At 39.7% G+C, this 19,303-nt stretch overlaps 2 protein-coding genes across 7 annotated transcripts; both read left to right on the top strand.

The window, feature by feature from the left end:
- Positions 1–798: 798 nt before the first annotated feature.
- LOC105264773 (mitochondrial import inner membrane translocase subunit Tim21) lies at positions 799–2,116 on the top strand. Of its 2 annotated transcripts, none has more exons than XM_011301881.1 (4): positions 799–908; positions 1,009–1,204; positions 1,443–1,777; positions 1,850–2,116. In XM_011301881.1, exons 2-4 carry the CDS (start codon positions 1,012–1,014, stop codon positions 1,997–1,999), a joined length of 678 nt encoding a protein of 225 aa, XP_011300183.1. In that variant the 5' UTR covers positions 799–908; positions 1,009–1,011; the 3' UTR covers positions 2,000–2,116. The 2 variants fall into 2 exon arrangements, with proteins under 2 accessions (XP_011300183.1, XP_011300184.1); XM_011301882.1 differs by having other exon boundaries at positions 803–912.
- Positions 2,117–3,279: 1,163 nt separating this feature from the next.
- Positions 3,280–12,324, top strand: Tg (Transglutaminase). 5 transcript variants are annotated; one of them, XM_011301874.1, is made up of 9 exons: positions 3,280–3,627; positions 7,718–8,067; positions 8,365–8,497; positions 8,563–9,106; positions 9,590–9,859; positions 10,260–10,339; positions 10,397–10,541; positions 10,856–11,162; positions 11,744–12,324. In XM_011301874.1, exons 1-9 carry the CDS (start codon positions 3,501–3,503, stop codon positions 12,053–12,055), a joined length of 2,268 nt encoding a protein of 755 aa, XP_011300176.1. In that variant the 5' UTR covers positions 3,280–3,500; the 3' UTR covers positions 12,056–12,324. The 5 variants fall into 5 exon arrangements, with proteins under 5 accessions (XP_011300176.1, XP_011300177.1, XP_011300178.1 ...); XM_011301875.1 differs by lacking the exon at positions 3,280–3,627 and adding an exon at positions 7,108–7,242; XM_011301876.1 differs by lacking the exon at positions 3,280–3,627 and adding an exon at positions 7,350–7,406.
- The last annotated feature ends 6,979 nt before the right edge of the window (positions 12,325–19,303 follow it).

The following is a 19,303-nucleotide window of genomic DNA, read 5'->3' as shown; positions in this document are numbered from 1 at the left end:
CTGAGCGGCCCAATGCACGGTTCAGTTCTGGGGGTTTGAGTGACCCCCAGTGGGCCGCTCAGTGGGGGTTTGAGTGACCCAACCGGCATTGTAGAACCTCACCCCAAGAGAAGGAGGGGGCGAGAAGTAATGGTGGGGTGTCTGCCCGTTAGCCGACTCGGTAACTGCCTCAGTAACTGTTCCGCTGTCGAAGGGACCCGTTGACCGGGTGTATTTTATTTTTTTTTGTTACGAAATTGGTATTCACTGAAATTGAAAAATTCGACATTTTCAAAAAAGTATCAGGGGAGCATGAAGAGCGAAGAGGTATTCACTGAGATTTGAAAATTCAAAATTTTTATAAAAGTATCAGGGGAGCATGAAAATCGAGGAGGTATTCACTGAAATTGAAAAATTCGAAACTGTCAAAAAAGTATCAGGGGAGCTGATACTTTTATGAAAATTTTGAATTTTCACATTTCAGTGAATACCTCCTCGATTTTCATGTTCCCCTGATACTTTTTTGAAAATTTTCCAATTTCAGTGAATGCCTCCTCGATTTTTATGTTCCCCTGATACGTTTTTGAAAATTTTCCAATTTCAATGAATACCTCCTCGATTTTTATGTTCCCCTGATACGTTTTTGAAAATTTTCCAATTTCAATGAATACCTCCTCGATTTTCATGCATTGAATTTTTCACCCCCATTGCGTGTGGCGCCCTCCCTCTCTTGGGGTGCAGTACTACGATGCCGCTGAGGTCACTTAAGCCCCCAGAACTGAGCCTCTACTTTAGTGAATCCTCTTTGGATACACCGACATATTTACAGCGATTATCAAAGCCTAGGTCAAGTTTCACGTCATGATTTTCACGTAGCGTAGAGAAATCGTTCGAGGTTAGGAATCTAGTTCTGACTGGGGTAGAGTCGGGTAGGTAGGAGCAGTTGATTATTTTGCATTTCATTGTTTAATGTTCGAAATGCGGCGAAGTAATGTAGATAATAAATGTTTGTTGATGTTTATATTTCAGAAAATGGCGACAGTCAGAGCTCTGAACCACATTCTACGGCGAAAACCTTTTGTAGTACCTAGTGTACCACTATCACCAACATCATCATGCTGCTTCACCACTGGCAAAATGTGTAGATCATCATCTCAAAAATCCGTATCAAAAATTGACGAGAGCAATACTGGTGGACAAGTGTCCACCACTTTTGCGGAAGTAGGTAATTTTTTATACTGATTGTAAACACGAGTTCCGCGGTCAATTCAGCCTGTGCCGGGTTTTAATCCTTCGTGTGAATCTACGAAACATTTACCGATTCTTTTGATAAATAAATTAATCGTTATTACTTACTTCATCCTCAGTAATCGCATATTGACTAGTTATTTATTAATCTAGAATTTTTGTCTTCATACTTCCTGAAGATTGTTAACTACTAATGATTTTTTCATTTATCACAGTCAAGGAGAACACAAAGTCTGCTTGGTACGTTAGCGTGATAATCGCAGGGGTCGGTGTAACTGCCGTCATGTTCTACGCAATCTTCAGAGAATTGTTCTCAGGCAAGAGTCCCAACAGTGTGTATTCGAAGGCCCTTGACAGGATAATGAAGGACCCAAAGGTGCTCGATGCCCTGGGGGAGCCCATCAAGGCTTTCGGAGAGGAGAATCGTCGGGGTAGACGTCGACACGTGAACCACGCTGTTTATGTGCATAACAACAAGCAATACATGAGGATGCAATTCTACGTACAGGGATTGCGAAAGCGGGGCACTGTCCACCTGGAAGTGCGCGAAGTGAGAAATTCATTTTCCGTGAAATAACGTGAAATTCTACAATTCTAGTAATTTAATTCAATATTTTTTCAGGACGATGCAGGAGACTTCGTGTACCGCTATCTATTTATTGAGTTGGAGGACATGTTGCGCACTGTCATCGTCGTAGAGGACAATCGAGCAGCCGAAATGCAGACAAATAAAATCGAGGATGTAGCTCCATTCGCCTTTCCTTTGAATTAATGAATCATTTCAGCATTGTAGATTTACTATTCTCATGTCTGGTCTGAAGCGCATAAAATCTTCATAAGACACGGCAGATTATTTTCCAAGAATAAATTTTTACATATTGAAACCCATGACGTGCTGTTCTCAATTCACAACATGTCATTTTTTCACCTCAACAATTCATCTTAACTTTAATAATTCGTAGCGCCACGAAGGCGTATTGCCAGGGCGTTACCAACTTATGAAATACTGAAATACTATGTAGACAGTTTGACCTCCGTGACAAAGAAGCAATTAGTCATAGCGTGAAAGAACAATGAGCATTAGCCACCGTTCATCTCCCTATAATAGACATCCCAGAACTCTAACATTTCGAATAGGTCAAGGAGGCTTCAATCACTGAAACCCGGTCTAAGGGATATTTCGGAAGTTTTTTGAAAATCAATTAAAACTTTCGACACAATTTTCATAATTTCTCCGTAATTACCACAAAAAAGTCTAACTCGATCCTTAAACTCTGACAGCTCTTAAATATCTTCATATCACCTCGACTTGTAACCCAGCTAAATAGGGGGAATTGATCTTGATTGTTATTCAATAAAGTGAACCTCAAATCGGATAAAATCTTTACTCATAGAAAAACTGACGTCGGGTCCTTGGAGTGGAATGTAATCTGTTGGTTCAATCAACGCCCTAGAAACAGACACACCCTCGGTAGTCATCAAATGTCCGTCAAACGAAATCTTTTCTTAGATTGAATACCGTCAAATGGACTATGACTACGAATGAGAGGATTCTAAAAGTAGAAGTATATCGATGTACATGGTTCAATGAATTACTCATAGACATTCGTGATTCAAACAACTCGTCATACACCGATAGAATAATATCAATATAGTTATGCGCATAATAACGAAATATCAATATCAACGAATCATAGATTCACCCGTGGATTTGCACTGGGATATTGCAATTATTTTATATGAGTCTACAGTCTACGTATGACTTTTAAACTAAACTGAATAAAAATGACACCTTTATCTTCAATTACACCGACTATTTTATCTTTCTAATTCATTAAGTAGAGCGTTTTAGTTTGCCTTCAACAAATTTCCCCTCACTTCCGGTGACTTAATAGATTTCGTCAGTGAAATGTCCGTGGATGATACGCACACGATTCGACAGTACCTTATCTTCTTATTATACGTCAAATAGCGAACGAGGTAGGGATGCTACATGCTGTCGATACGCCAGCAGAATGAAGCTGACAGTCATTCACTAGCCGACAAGACGTTTATAATCATTGCGCTACCGTTCTCCAAGCTCATTACCATAACAAGGCAAACACGTGTGGTTTGCCGCATTCGTAGGAAAGCTATCCTTCACTGGTGGAAAATCACATTGCATCGAGTTCACTCCCTCCTGATCCCATCCCATCAATGACAGCGGAATGGCTCTCGTGACGAAGTGAAGTGACCGATAAATATTCGCTGGTGATCCGTTAAAAATTCACGATATGGGAAATTGCTGGTCATGCTCGAGATTCAGGGCCATCTTTCGACCTGTCACCGATGGCACGCCGATGAAGGAAGTCTGTACGAGGCCAGAGTGCCTGCCAAAGCCACCGACATCATCGCTAAATGGTTTGTTAATTTATTATCATCACCGGGAGTTACTTAGTAATGTGCAGTGGGCGCTAAACAATTATTTGTAGAGAAAAGGCACATGTTTCACCCGGTGTCGTGTAAATTTATTCAACGGAATGCCCCAAGTCAGGTTCAAGCGCTTGGAATTCACGGCATGAATGCCTCTGGGCTTTATCTCTTGCCGTACTTGACCTTGCTCATTAAACGGGGTTAATAAGGCTATGCATTCGGGGGGAAGACATATGGTCTAACGTTGAATTAACTTCATTCAGGAATTTTCACGGTTAATTACACCGCCTCGCGTTTTACGAGGGACGCTAACTAGGCGCATAGTGAACTCATGTTTATTATAATAATGGAAAGGTAATCACGAGAGGACGGACTATCGGATGATTACTCTTGCAGAGCATTTGAATAGCTCATCACAGCTGATCACGGACACCAGCTATTTTATTTCCTGATGGTTTATGGCAATGACATCATTCTCATGACACCACTTTGAACGTTAGACAAGATGTGACTCTTCTTTATTAGTCGCGAGTGCGGGTGTTTCGTCCAGATTTTCTCTCATTTCGAAAATCAACGTCGCGTGGGAAATTACATGGTGCGCACCGAAAAAAGGATCGAAACCGCTTTACCTTGACCAGATTGCCGAGAATAGATCGAGTTATGCTTACACAAGAAACGTTTATCGACTGGAGCCTTATTTCAGAGTGCTCTTTGCCATGTGGTCTCTATTATAATGTTTCGGGGGCGAATAAATGCAAATTTATCATTAAATTTCAATAAACATGATTATTTCTCAATCATTAATAAAATTCCACGAAATGCGGACTAAAAATCTGAAAGTCCAGGGATTTCCTTGTAAACTTTCAATAGTGGTTTCAGTTTTTAACTGAATATTTGCGTGGGTCATATTGACAAACTGGCATTTAAAGATTCCTCATCTCCATCAGTATCTCCTTGAAGTTAAATGTCAGAATATTGAATGTGGTCCACTGCATTACCGAAGACTATTATTGTTGGCCTCCCATCAACAACTAAAACCGTAGGAAACTGGGATTAGCTAGCCGTAGTTGGATCGTCTGCCCATCATTTCCCCACATGAATGAATAATGCCTGCAGGGCCTGCGGTTCCACCTGGAATGAATGAAAGTCTACTTGCGCAAGACTTATCCTATTAGGCACCTAATTGCATCATTCATCTTGCATTATATCGCCTCAACACCAACCCACGAAAAATGGACAAATCCGCTCCTACCAGAATCACGGTGAGATTTTGAAAAAGATTATTTTCAGAAAATGTCATAAAGATAACGATTCCAAACACTCGATCGCGATCATGAAAGGCGCCGCAACGTGTGTCTAGCACTTATCCCACGCATTTAGTAATAAAAACCAGGAATTCCTTTCACAAAATGATCAATTTCAATGTACGCCTTGATTCTTACGATAAAATATATAATGCACTGTTTATAATCAATGATTTGAAGGAAACTGTAATAAGTGAGAGCGCGAATCGACTTAAGAACAACGGAAATAGTACGGCACGATGAAATCAGCAGGAAAACTGACCTTCGCTGTCTCACATCCACCGAATCTGTTTGACTCTTATGTAAATTTATTCAGACACCACGAACACCGTTTCGATCACTTTATTTATAATCCGGAAACTAGAAACAATTGCTCTTATTCTGGCACGTGTCTGGATATCGTCTAACGTCATCGAAGGAATAAAAAGGGTTCTCTTAACTTTTTCTAATTTTTCATGAACTTTTTTCCGTGCAGTAAATCCACAGACGATGAAATTGACTCATCCTATCACCTCTCAGATTAAATTACTCCAACTACTAATTCATCTTCGTTGAGAAGTCACGAGCCGACATAGTTATAATTCAATTAATACGTCTATGAATTCTCAAACGACTGCCATCCACTTTGAACTGGCATATGTGTGAGATTAGGGACGAGAGAAATGTGGATATATCAGCAGTAAGTTGGACCCAGGTGTTACATCGACTAGCAGTTACCATTGATGTGATAATAATTATGTATGTAATGGACCGTTGATGATACTCCATGTGCATTTGCTATTGCAGAAAGAGCTATAGAATAAATGGTCCAAGTAGGAATTAATGATGGGTACACGATTTGCAGAACTTAAACCACAATTGAAAATTGTAATGCTGAGTAATAATACCGCATATGGGGCCTGATCAGGCCACCTTGAGCCTTGAAATGACAATTTCATTTCAGGTCTAGGCGCCAAGACTTCAACAAGTTGAGGGGAGAAGAGAAAATAATTTTTAATAGGATATTATTTTATCATTTGCGTTACAAAATACACAGTCCTGTTGTCGACGTTAGCCTTCCATATTGCTACCTAGGGTACTTAGTTCATTTAAACTCGGTGCAGAGTTATTTCTCGTTGCATGATGAAGCTGTGGCGCAAGATGTTTCCGGTTGCAGCAATAGAGATGTTTTAGCACTGCAACAGGATACATATGAGTTTTATTAACGATATTATGACTCGATGTATTGATATTTAAATAGTTATAACGAGTTTTTTAAACAAACACTTGAAAATGCATGCACGAAAAAATTCTCTGACAACCTAGCATTTTCTCTGACTTGCATTAATTTACTGAGTAAGAAAAAGATTAATAGATTCATTGGTCTGTATTTTTAAATTGATATTCGTTCCCACGAACTAGAATTCACTAATTCGATAGAAAATAAAACTGTAAAAGGCAGTACATATCCTACGAGATTTAAAATGCGCACGTATTTTCATTCGATTTTAGTCAGCTTCCCATGAGACAAAGATTCTAAAGAACAACGACTTGTAAATTCTCTGGGAATCGTCTTGCTTACACACTATACATATTCCAAGAATGGTATAACAAGTCATCTCGTCCTCCATTCGGAAATGGTGAACATTAATGCCTATCGATTCCCCCGTACTCACGAATACCTCACACCTATCTCATGAAACACAGGATTGTCACATGAAACGTAAAAAAAAAATGAATTCTATAAGTGTTATTCAAGTGGGTGACAATAATGTCCACTCACTCACGCGTGTCCGGCTGCTCCCACCAATTATGGTTGTATGCAAGATATACTCTGCACGTGGAACTCGAGCCTTGAAAGCCTTCTGCATCGTTGTGCCATGATTTACCCCGACTGAACCCACGGTGTTATTTTTTTTCCAACAGGTGCATCCCACCAGGATTCTAATCCTAATGAATTCATGAGCAACTTGTGCTCATACCTTGCGGTCATTCGATTGTTCAGTTGCGATCGCGAACGCACGCGTATCTCTTGCACTTCCGTTTTGCCGTGACAATCGCCCACGTCTCCTCCTGCCCACTTTATTCGGAGAGAGAAGTTTTGGGGAAAAAAAAAATTGTTATTGGAGCGTTCGATGAAATAGAAAATATATTTTTTTCAATTTGCATTTACATCACGCGCAGCTCGTACCGACGGGATTCACTGGCAAAAGGGTTAATCAACGGTTCACGAGGATTACGAGGATGTTTTACAGATTTTACGATCGCTACCGTAACTTCAACGACCGGCGTTTTCGGCCGTTTCCATTTAGATTTCATTGTGAGTAACAGTGGGGAGAGTAGGCGGATGCAAAATAACTTACTTGAGGTTTTTTTTTGGCCTCTCGAGGCGTCTTCCACCCGTTCATTTACATTTTAAACTCACGCGGGGAATCTACTGAAAACCACCTCTGAATTTCGGCAACACGGGGCGAAAAATCTACAGTAGAATTAACCACGATATTTTTACAATAGAACATTTTTTTCTCAAATTTCCGCAAAAACATTGTAATTTATTATATTCATTCTGTTGGAAAATTACACTTAAAATTTTTTAGATTTCAAAATAAATAAGAAATGTACTCGTTCTAATGACTGACTAAAATTTCCAAATATTTGTTCCTGTCTAAAATCTTTGCTGAAAAATCCCTCGAGACTACGACTCGGTGCAATCACTAAATTCGCATAGATTAATTTTTTTTCAATTGAAAGAAATATGAAATTCGGTAATGGAATAATGAAAGAGCAATTTGCAGGGGGCGACTGGGATATTCCCATGCTGACAGTTCTTCGGGTGGACCCATGCATCGATGAGAATGGTGAGACTCATAGGACATCGAGGTATGAGTTGATGAACCGTGACGGGGTCAATGCCAGGCTGATTGTCCGAAGGGGTCAGGAGTTCTTCATGAGGCTACACCTCAATCGGGATTACGATCCGACGGTGGATGGCATCTCGATAGTCTTTACACTTGATGGTGTCAGGAAACCCAATTATGGGAATGGGACATTCATGGTGACGCCTCTTTTGAATTTTGGAGAAGTGTCCGAAGGCGCGTGGCAGGCGTCACTTGACTCTATGGAACCCAATTCCATCAGGATTAAGGTGATTCCTTCAGAGATTGACTGCCTTTCTAGAGTTTTGTTCCAATTACACAGAAAAAAGATCAATAGTCGTCAGATCAATCTCTGTATTGATTATCAAGGCCTAGAATTGTTTTCATGACATCTAGAGAAATCTGCTAATCGCAAATGAAGAAGTTATTTAATCGTACCGGATCTCATGACATTTCCTGAAAATAAGAAATTCTGTTCTCCGCCATGAGCAAACTTCCTTTCTGTGAATGTGATGACTGCGATGGTTCTATTAAATCAGATCTAATCTCTGTGATTAATTCAACAGATAATATCTCCTCCCGACGTGTTAATAGGAAAATGGAAAATGGATATTGACGCAAAGCGTAAAAATTCAGCGGGAGCAATAAGCTTCAGCGTTAACGAACCGTTCTACATAATATTTAACGCATGGTGTCCAGGTAAGTGTTCCAAAATTTTCATTTTTCCTCAACTAAAAATTTATATTCCCCCGAATTTTATGCAGATGATCCAGTATTCATGGAGGGTGAAGACGGACGACAGGAATACGTAATGGCCGACACGGGCCTAATCTGGCGAGGCAGCTACAAGCAGATGAGACCGACAGTTTGGAAATATTCGCAATTCGAAAAGGACATTTTGGATTGCGCCCTGTACCTCGTGACTGACGTGTCGAAGGTGCGTGTCGCTGGTAGAAATGATGCTGTCGTTATATCCCGGGTGCTCTCGGCCGCTGTCAATTCACCTGACGACAATGGAACCTTGATGGGAAATTGGTCCAACGATTTCGACGGAGGAACACCGCCAACAAAATGGCTGGGGTCTCAGAAGATCCTTCAGGAATACTGGAAGACGAAGAGACCTGTGAAGTACGGCCAGTGCTGGGTATTCTCTGGAGTACTAGCCACTGTTTGCAGAACCCTGGGCATTCCCTGTCGTGTGGTTACGAATTACTCTAGCGCTCATGACACGCAGGGTAGCCTCACCGTGGACTACTTCGTCGATGCCGAAGGGAGAATTATGGAGGAGTTGAACAGTGATTCGATATGGTGAGAATTTTGAAACGTGATTTTTTATTTTTTCCAACATTTCTATGCTTTTCCTGTCTCTATGAGGTGAATACGCGTAGAATCACCCGTTAGTTGCGAAAAATAGGTCATTCAAAAAATCACCTTAACCCGTTACTCAGATGATCTGATTTACGAAATTTAGGCAGGGGAGGCGAGTTTCTTAAAAAATACAAAAAAATAGATTCGGTAAATATATAGAAATAGAAGAAAGGAAATTTCTCCGTCCAAAGATCCGAGACTAAGCCGTTCGTCCTATGGTGAACAACATTTCTTTCTCTTTTATATTTTACACGGGTTTCTTAATACAATATAAGTAGCTTATCACCTGAAAGATGCAATGAAGTTGGAAATGATCCGATGAAAAGTCGCAAATTCTATCGCATCCCAGCCCTCTATGTGCGCACCCTTCTCCCGATAAAACAAAATTGCAAATGAAATAGTTCAATCATGCCCGATTCGAAGGAATTTCCATGTATGGGATGAGGTTTGGATGAAGAGATTGGATCTCGGGCCAGAGTACGCTGGATGGCAAGCCATCGATGCCACTCCACAAGAATTGAGCGAGGATGCATATAGATGTGGACCTGCGTCAGTGGCAGCTGTCAAGAGAGGTGAAATCCAAGGTCCTTATGACAATGGTTTTCTCTTCGCTGAGGTCAATGCTGACAAAGTTTTTTGGAGATACAATGGACCCACTCAGCCCCTCAAATTGATCAGAAAAGATATCTACGGGTGAGTGGTCCAATCTTATTATTTCAGATAGTTCTATAAACCAACGAGAGCTAATTCGATCATCTACCACTTAATATTTCCATAATTCACAAGTATTCCCCAAATTAAGTTCCACAATCTGTAATCGTTATTTAAATCTCTCAATTCACATTGATTCATTAAGCATTGAAGACGATGGACGGAACGTGAAAAATTCCGTCTTCCTTAAATAAATTATTCCTCATTTATTATTTAAGTTATACTCATCATTTGTCAGTAGAACTTAGTCATAGATTTGGAAATGTGAATTTTTTATGGAGCCTCACGAGCACTCGGGTAATGATAAAGGCGGTTCATTAATTCATGAGTCTTTAGTAATGAGATTTAATTTCATCTATTAATGACAATTTTATTTAATTAGCATCGGTAGACAGATCAGTACGAAAGCAGTGGGTTCGTGGACTCGGGAGGATATCACTCACATGTATAAGTACCCTGAAAGTAAGCTATTGAATTATCTGTCAATACTTCGGATTGAATAAAATATTAATATTCCAGAAAGCGATGACGAACGGGAGGCAATGCTGAAAGCCCTTCGTCAGAGTGAATCTCTCTTCAGTCGATATTACCTTAATGAGGAATTTAACGACGTTATGTTTAATTTTGAATTGCAAGATGACATTATCATCGGACAGCCATTCAGGTACCGTTTGCGTCACTTAAAAGTAAAGACTCATTGTAGCTCAATGGCTCATTGAATTCACGTCTTGTATCGTCCAATTATTTCTCAAAATTTTGTTATACTGTTCCATAGATAGGCAAAATCTAAAATTTGCATTATCATTATAATATATATATATATATATATAATATGAACACCAATTAAGAATGAAAGGAATAATTGAATTGAGCCAGAACGAATAGTAATCTACACAGAAATAATTAATAATAAATTTCCAAAGAAATTTATCGAGCTTTGACTTTTTGTACTGAAGTATTTTATACACTTCTTTTTAGTGTCATACTCCTGATAAAAAATAGGAGCAGCGAGTTCGAGTATCGAGTTTCAGTTATTCTACGGGTAGAGGTAGTAATGTATACAGGAAAAGTCGGAGGGCCAATCAAGAGGACGGAGGTGGATAGAATAGTGAAGCCCGGGGATCTGGAGGAGGTGAGATTGAATGTCTCGTGGGAGGAATATGGGTCGAGATTGCTCAATCAGTGTGCCTTCAATATCGCGTGCCTGGCTACTGTTAAAGATACAAATTTTGAGTACTTCGCACAAGATGATTTCAGGGTGGAGAAACCGACGATTGATATTGAGGTGGGTGATAGGTGATAGCAATGACTTAATATCATGATAATAATCCAACAGGTCATTTCCCGTTTTTTAAACGCCTCATTGACGTTCTCTCCATTCATTTAGCACGATTAATTAATGAAACATGTTATAGATGATAGAAAACTTTATTTACATTCGATCAAATTTCTACGCACGTTGATCGCGAGATCAATTGCGTAGAATTGCGCGGGAGAAATATAAAGGAAAAAGTACGTAATCGGTCGCGTAATTGTGGGATAAAGAATGATTTGTCATTTTTATCAAAAATCGCGATAGAAAATAAGAGACGGTTAATAAATTTTATTATTTACTCTGGGAAATTCACAGTACTGTCACGTATTTATTTTTCGAACTCGTGGAACTTTAAGAATTTTAAGTGAAAAGTATGTCAACGAACGTGAAGATTACTCCGTTTCACGTAAATTTTACGCTCACGTTTACGTTTTAAGCGGTCATTTTTACGGAACTTCTCACGTACTATTTCCAGTATTTTTTTCTCCATATACAGCGGTGAGTTTCATTAACTAAATAATTAACTGGAATCGGAAATTGAAAATCCTCAGAGGAGAACGAATGCAGTAGTTGACGAAGTCCTGGAAGCAACAGCGAGCTTTACAAATCCCCTTCCAGTATCCCTGAAAAAGGGTCAATTCCTGATAGAAGGTCCTGGACTGGAGAAGCAATTGAAGATAAAACTCTCTGGAAGTGTCCAGCCAGGAGACGAGGCCACCTGCACTTTCTCCATGATTCCAAAGCTCGAAGGAAGATCAACGATTGTCGTGAAGTTCCACTCGAAGGAGCTGGACGACGTTGATGGATTCCTCAACTTCATGGTGAAACCATCAACATACTCCAATAACGGCTACTCCATGTAAATCATGCTAAATGACTTACGTCTCAACGTACTTACGACTAAACACATTTGGCGAATGTCTCGTCTCGATATTCATCCACGCCAAAGTGAGGATTTATACCGCTTAATTCTTTCATCGTGATTAATCAAAGTATTTATGTGAAAATAACAGGAAATTCTGATGCTTACGATACAAAATGTAGAATGAAATATGTGATACGTCAAAATTCTGTTGAGTTATCTGTTCAACAATTCATAAATGTAATGGTAATAACCCAGAAAAATAAAATATTCTTTCCAGTGTATCACCAAATCTTATGCATAATTGTACGATTCGACTACTGACCAGGACACCGGTCTGATATTAACGATGGGCAACGGGAGTGAACCCGTTGAGATATATTAATATTCAATGGCCAGTGAAGAATAAAAAAACGGAATTGATAATTTGGGGAGTGGAGGCCGTCCACTCGTTGGTACGAAAATAAAATATAATCGGTAAATATTTCATGGAAGAAATGATGATGATGGGCCTCACGCTGATATGCAAGCATTGATGGCTGTACTATGCATCATCGTTCGGGAGAATTAATGTTGAAATATGCACCAACTGTGAATGATAAGGACAAGAAAAATGGGAAAAGAGAGACCGGGGGATATTGAATGCTGAGGTGGAAGGGAGAAAGAGGGAGGATGTTGTGGATGGACTATAGTCAGTGAGATATGTCTAAATACATAACCGTGACGTGTGATGGACGTGTAGCGGCCCCTGTCTACGGGGGTCTCAAGAAGCTTGTGGTTATATTGTGAGGGGTCATAAGAGCGAGACTACCACGGGGTTCTTCGACCGCGGGGCACCCTGCTATGCGCTATGCATCAACACCCGAGATCCATCCCATTATACCTCATCAAAATAACAAACACCCATGTAACCCGCTAAACCAACATTCTTTCTTGCAAGGAGATTCTCAAATTCATCAGAATTTTGAGTGACCCACGTCTAATGGATAAGCCCTCCTTTCTTCCCGCTTCTCATTATTCTTTTCATTACTTTTCATTCTGATCTATTAGCTTCTCTTAGCCTTTTTAATTCGGTTTCTTTCCAGAAATACGACGCTCACGATGTTTTGTGGTGGTACCATCATTTCCATGCACTTTCTCTACAGTTTTGTGATTCTTTTTAAAAGTTTAGAAAAAGTGTTCAAAGATGTTTACACTGCACCTTAAAACTTGGTGAGTCAATAAATAATGACAAAACGCAAAAACGTTTTAGTTTTCACGTCCACCCCATAGTAAGTTCGCTAAAAAAATGAGAACATGTTAATTTTGGCTATATATGGGTGTAAAACACCCTTAAGCCTCACGCATTTATATAGTGACGTAAAATAACAAATAATAATGAGAAAAAATGAAAAATAAATAACGAATATCGAAACAGGAGGCGACGATAACAGCGCAATTTTTGAAAATTTAGACATGGAGATGCATGTTCCCTGTGATTCTTTAAGATGGCAGCACCACCTGCTCTCGCTCGCTCCGAGCGATTCTCCACAAATCCAATAATTTAGTTTTTAATTGGGACCGACTCGATCCCACATAAATCGCATCTACGATCAGCTAAAATTTATTTATTGAACGACACTGCTGCGTTCATTCGTTAACAAATACGTTTAGAGTAAAACCACTTAATTCCAATGGTGATCAATTCCGGGTAATTGCAGCTGCCCACCGAGTTGATAATTGCAGCACGATTCTTAACTATCGAGGAATTGGAAAAAAAACGAGAGACTACCGCAAAAAAGCAAATTGAAATGAAGGAATCCACTCGTTTGGCATTACAACACCGTCTAGGATACTCTAATGAAGCCATTCCATTCCGACACCGAGGTATGGAAAAATGAAGCAAATCAAAATATATCGATAGCACGCGATCTCTAATCGATTGTCTCGCTACTGAAATTAATCGCTCGTATTTGCACTAATAATTGCCCCGTCACACCTCTATAGCGCGCCATATATTACGCGTATTATGACAAATATACGGGTGCGACATGCACGAACAACTTGCAAACAAATCTTTGAAATGCGATGGAGTGATATCGACACCATTGATCAATATTTCTTTTCAATCTGCTACAGCTCAATCATCTATTTAATTCCTCAAGAGTTAAACGTTCTTATTATGACACGAATCAATTTGTTATCACACGATAACTGAAAGGTGAATTTGTCTAATAACGAGGAGATATCAATCACCGATCAACACCTGGTAGAAGTTAAATGAATAACTCATTTCAAGAATTCAATTTTATTATTTTCTTTTATTATAGAATGAAAAAGTATACATCAAGCCTATATTCATTATAATGTTACCCATTTTAGTTATCGAATACATTTTTTACCGTGTGCCCCTATCTGTCGATTATACACGGAAAGAAATATTTAGTAAAAATTACGGAACTTTCAGTTCACTTACCGATTACGGAGTTGATTCGAAAAATTTAAGTGACGGTATCGTTATTTTTCACCGATAATTCAGATAAAAATTACGTGACAGTTCCGTAAAATTTCCGACAACCACATTTCGCTCCAGAATCACGGAAAATACACGTAATTTTTATTGAATATTTCTCTCAGTGTAGGCGCGGAAAACGTGATTATAAGGCCCAAATGCTAGTGTTTTTTAAAATTCTAGAATTGATTAAATGATTCTTTTGTGAGAGAGATAACATTTTCAATATGGCATTATAAATTTTTATTTCTTTTCAAAATTTCACAGTATACTCTTCTATGACGCAAATCGGTATGCTGTTACGTCGATAGCGCGGTAAATATATCAGATAAGAATGTGATACTCGTCAATCTTCATGTTTTCAAAAATAAGTATAGAATTGCTTTGTCGTTTCCGAAACAAGATCTGCAGCACAAGATAGAGACCGTTCCCTCGATAATCGGTGGAAAACGTTAGACCACACCGATTTTCTGAAAGCTACATTAGTGCAGATGACGGATGAAGACTAAAGACAAGACAAGAGTTTTCAGCCGCATGTTCTAACCAGATCTATACGATAGGGTATATTACCTTGGACACACCTGCGCCCTCGAACTCGTGAAACGATCTAAACATTCAGAACAATAGGAGGAATTGAGTGAGAGAATGGATCTCAGATGTGAAGGATCGCCAAAAGGGAGTAGATCTGATCGATCCGACACCTTTTCTTCCTTTATGGCTTTTACATTTCATACAGACAACAGGACTGACTTTTATAAGAAGGATTAGCATTTCGTCGAACTGTCCAATAACATTCTTCGGGCAATAATAGAGAACCAGGAGATGGCCCGGAAGATTGGGGTGATGGATTCATCTTTTATTTGTTCTTCTTGATGGAGATTTTTCTTGTGATGGGGGAATGCACCGCCTCGCACTCTCAGAAAATAAATTTAAATTTCATGGACTAACTTTTGTCCGGCCTAATTTGTATTCTTAAGAAATATCAGACATACTCGATATTATTTATAGATTCTTTGTTTATTAGACACAGTTATTTATTCCCACGCGAAAAAAATCTCAAAATATATCGAAAAAGGTTTTAAATTAATGAAATTCGGGGCCAAGTTTAACCGATGGATTTTGTCGATCCCTCCATAGCTTTCACACTCTACAGTAAATACCGAATAAGTAAATTGGTTTAAGCTATTTAGTCAAGGTGTCCATGGCCAATGAGTTGATATTAAAAAAATGGTAGTTTGTGCACGTCGCAGTGAGTTGACTCCACCATGACAAATCGGAGACAGATAGGAACCATAATGGTGGCTTTATAGAACAATAATATACCGTAGGAATAACACACTGAGGGGGAGATGACATCCCATTTGACGTTTCAAGGGGGAGTGTGTCTATTTGCACGGGGGTGTCGCCGACAGTTTGGCCAAATAAGCTGGATATATCGGTTGGGTCGGATTGTTAGCATCGTACCATCCTGACGAGACTGGTAAAGAAGGAGAGAAGGGGGATGAAATGTGAAAAGGGATCCCGTTCACCTCATTACACATTCACCCATCAGCCAACTTCACCTTCACCCTCTATCTCGTCGCTGACTGACTGACTGACGGTTCTCTCCGCACGCTCGCTACAGTAATCCTGTCACACAATTCATACACATAAGGATCTTTTCTGTATTTACATAAATAGTGTATAATCATTTGTGTATTTTTCGGGGAGAGTGGGGAGGGTGGGGGGATAAAACTCTCTGGTGATTTCGTGAAAACTCGCGTTTTTGGGGGAGGGGGCGAAAAGGGGGAGATAGGGAGATGGAGAGATGGTAACCCCTCGTCGTGTAAACCCACGCCTAATTGCTCCGGATATCCACCCTCTTTCACCCCTCGGTATTACTCACTTTACCATAATCTCCTGGGTAATGGGGTCTCCAGCAAACACAGCCAGTGGAGTTACTCCTGATGGACTTTCTGAACCTGCGCCCACGTCTGCCTATACGGCCTTCGAAAAAAGATCGAAGACACTCTTTTGTCGAGATCGCGAATAGTGGGGTAGCTTCTTGAGATCCGGTGGGATACGCCCCCTCGATTCCGGTGCTAACATACTCCGCATTCACTTCCCTCCGCACTTCCCTCGGGTGGATTTAGTGCGTTTTTTTTTTGTCGCACAGTGGAGGACAGTTGGGCTTTCAGGGGTGGAAATTTTTTCCAATCGTATTGGGTATCGGTGTATAGAGACTTCGAAAATATGGGCTATAAAAAGTTGCTATTAATTATGGAATAGTAGAAATTTTGGGGGAAAATTGAATTGCCTGTCTCAGGGCATTTCCGGATCTCGCAATACGAATTTATACCGGTCGCATTTATTTGTTGCGAAATAATTAACATCTTTTTCTCGTTTTTTAAATAGAGGATGAGAGTCGTTTTGCGGCTGATGTAGCTCGTATTATTCCACTTCGCTTGATCGTGCCCACCTCGTTTCCGCGTTTGCTGCGCAACATGGCGATTATGGTTGTTTCTTGCTCCCGCTTCCTCTCTCCCGTCGACCCTTTGGTTTCTTTTTTTTTCTGCTGCAGGAATTGTGCACGACAGCGTCAGTTAAACAGCGAAAGCATACTGAGAATTCCAATTAGTCGTCATTTGAAGGTTTACGAATGAAATTATGGTGGTGAAGTGTAATTACAAGGCTTAAGCTGTTGCGAATTGCGGCATTGTTAATAAATTGAAATGTGAGACCCAAAAATACATATCAAGTGGAAAGTAGATCAACTGAAAAAAAAATATTCACAAAACTAAATAATGAGTTTCGCGGAAGTACCTCTGAAGTTGCCAATTGTAAAAAAAACTCAAATATGTGTAATGCCAAAGTATTATAAATTATCTGCAGCCTTCATTGCTGTATAAGTATTAATAATAATTACGATTACATAAAAAATTTCGCAATAAACAGAGAACGGATGGAAATAGATAAACGAATGAATGAATTACCGATGAGTTGGAATGAATTGTACACTAATCAGAGAGATCAGGAAACATGGAATTATTTCACCAAGTCGAGTGTGAAAGAACGAGATGAGTAGGATTAGGGTTGGGAAAATGGTGAATTTAGATTTTATTTGTGAGAAAAGTCTGGGTATACCCCAGGGAAAGATTGTAACTACCATTTGACATATAAATCCCGTGACGTATCTAATTGGGGGGCACTTTAGCGATGGGGCGGGTACTGGAGGGGGGTATGTAAGGCTAGTAAAGCCGAAAGCTCGGGGAGAGACCGCTGCAGATCACCCTTGGCTTAATAACTGACGGTGAATCTCGGCACAACACACACAATGGTGTACATGGCCAAATGTACACAAGTGTACTTCTCGATATATGTCGTTACCACTGTGCCACTCTCTGGAGTCCTTCGTGTGGGTTTAGAACATTGTCCGACACTTACACCAACTCCTCTGTGTATACATATGCCAGTGATATACACTTAGAACGCATTGCCATAGTCATCTGGAGAGGGGTATATATACGGGACGGGGCTGGCTGTATCTCCAAGTGAATCCAGCGTAAATAATGCCGATTATCCCCTCGGCAATTGTTTTATCGAGCGAGTTGTATATGAGAGAGAGGAAGAGAGCTATGTGTTACCGAGACTCTCCTGGACTATCTTATTTTATCCTGTTGGAATTTAGATTGATACGGGAAAAGAAAATCCTGAGGAGGAATAGTCCTGCGGAGGCAATTTCGAATTGATGTAATGCCTCGTAAATTGTCTCGAGGCTATTTCAAATTAAAAAGTCATTTTTTTTCCTCCAGAAATTTTTAGTACGGTTATTTTTCCCATTTGGGCATTAATCGTTGAGAAATTATCAATATTTTAGATCAATCTACGTTCAGACTCAGCTGGACTATCTTATTTTATGCCGGTGGGATTTAGGTTGATACGAGAAAAGAAAATCCTCAAGAAGAATTGTTCTAGGGAGGCAACTTGGACTTGATGTAATGTCTCCTAAATTGTCCCGAGGGAATTCCGAAATGAATCTTTTTTCCATAGATTTTGTAGATTTACAATAAAAAATGGCTAAACTCGTGTCAATATTATCAATATTAAAAAAAGTGGAACTAATTTCAAGTCATTAAATATTCGATGTGGTTATGGGAAATTATTTTTGGATTATTTAATAAGAGCCGATCCCAGCAACACTGCAAGACTGGGTCAACTCCTGATGGACCTAGAGCAAGCTCCAAAACCCATCGAGTTCCAAAAAAGAGTTTAATATTCTGACTTCCCAATGGGAAGTATATCAGATATTAAGCTGATAAGAACAGATACTACACTTTTGATCTTAGCTCAAGAGAGCCGAGAAGCGATATTAATTCCAAGCTGTTCACCTACCATATCATTCTCAATCTAATTATTCACTTGAAGAAATCCTGCGACGCCTATCGTAAACGCGCGAAAAGAAAATCCCGCGTTTTGCGACGCGCATGGCTACCGCGCACGCGCGTAATTCAAATCTATCGATTACCTAGTAAAACGGTAATTCCAATAAATAAAATTTGTAAAAAACTTTCCACGTACCGACAATAAAATTCCGTAATCTAAGATAATTCCAGGGTTAGACCCTCGTGGTAGGCGTAAAAAGCAGATGGCGAGGGACGAATTGTTTTTTACCCCATCCTTTTCTCTTTCACATTCTTGTCCACTGGTGTTCGCCCCAATGAATTCTCAGCGACCCCCTAACGACTAAATAAGTCCTTCCAATTAAAAAAGTAATTTCGA

Source organism: Fopius arisanus, unplaced genomic scaffold, assembly GCF_000806365.1.
Source record: "Fopius arisanus strain USDA-PBARC FA_bdor unplaced genomic scaffold, ASM80636v1 scaffold00025, whole genome shotgun sequence".
NCBI lineage: Eukaryota > Metazoa > Arthropoda > Insecta > Hymenoptera > Braconidae > Fopius > Fopius arisanus.
This window is presented reverse-complemented; position numbering and strand designations above follow the sequence as displayed.

Bases quoted from the DNA above. Each gene is read 5' to 3' on its own strand.
- LOC105264773 (XM_011301881.1), top strand. From the start codon at position 1,012: ATGGCGACAGTCAGAGCTCTGAACCACATTCTACGGCGAAAACCTTTT. The intron at 1,205-1,442 runs GTAATTTTTTAT...CATTTATCACAG, and splicing joins CACCACTTTTGCGGAAGTAG to TCAAGGAGAACACAAAGTCT. The intron at 1,778-1,849 runs GTGAGAAATTCA...ATATTTTTTCAG, and splicing joins TCCACCTGGAAGTGCGCGAA to GACGATGCAGGAGACTTCGT.
- Tg (XM_011301874.1), top strand. From the start codon at position 3,501: ATGGGAAATTGCTGGTCATGCTCGAGATTCAGGGCCATCTTTCGACCT. The intron at 10,542-10,855 runs GTACCGTTTGCG...ACTTCTTTTTAG, and splicing joins ATCATCGGACAGCCATTCAG to TGTCATACTCCTGATAAAAA. The intron at 11,163-11,743 runs GTGGGTGATAGG...GAAAATCCTCAG, and splicing joins AACCGACGATTGATATTGAG to AGGAGAACGAATGCAGTAGT.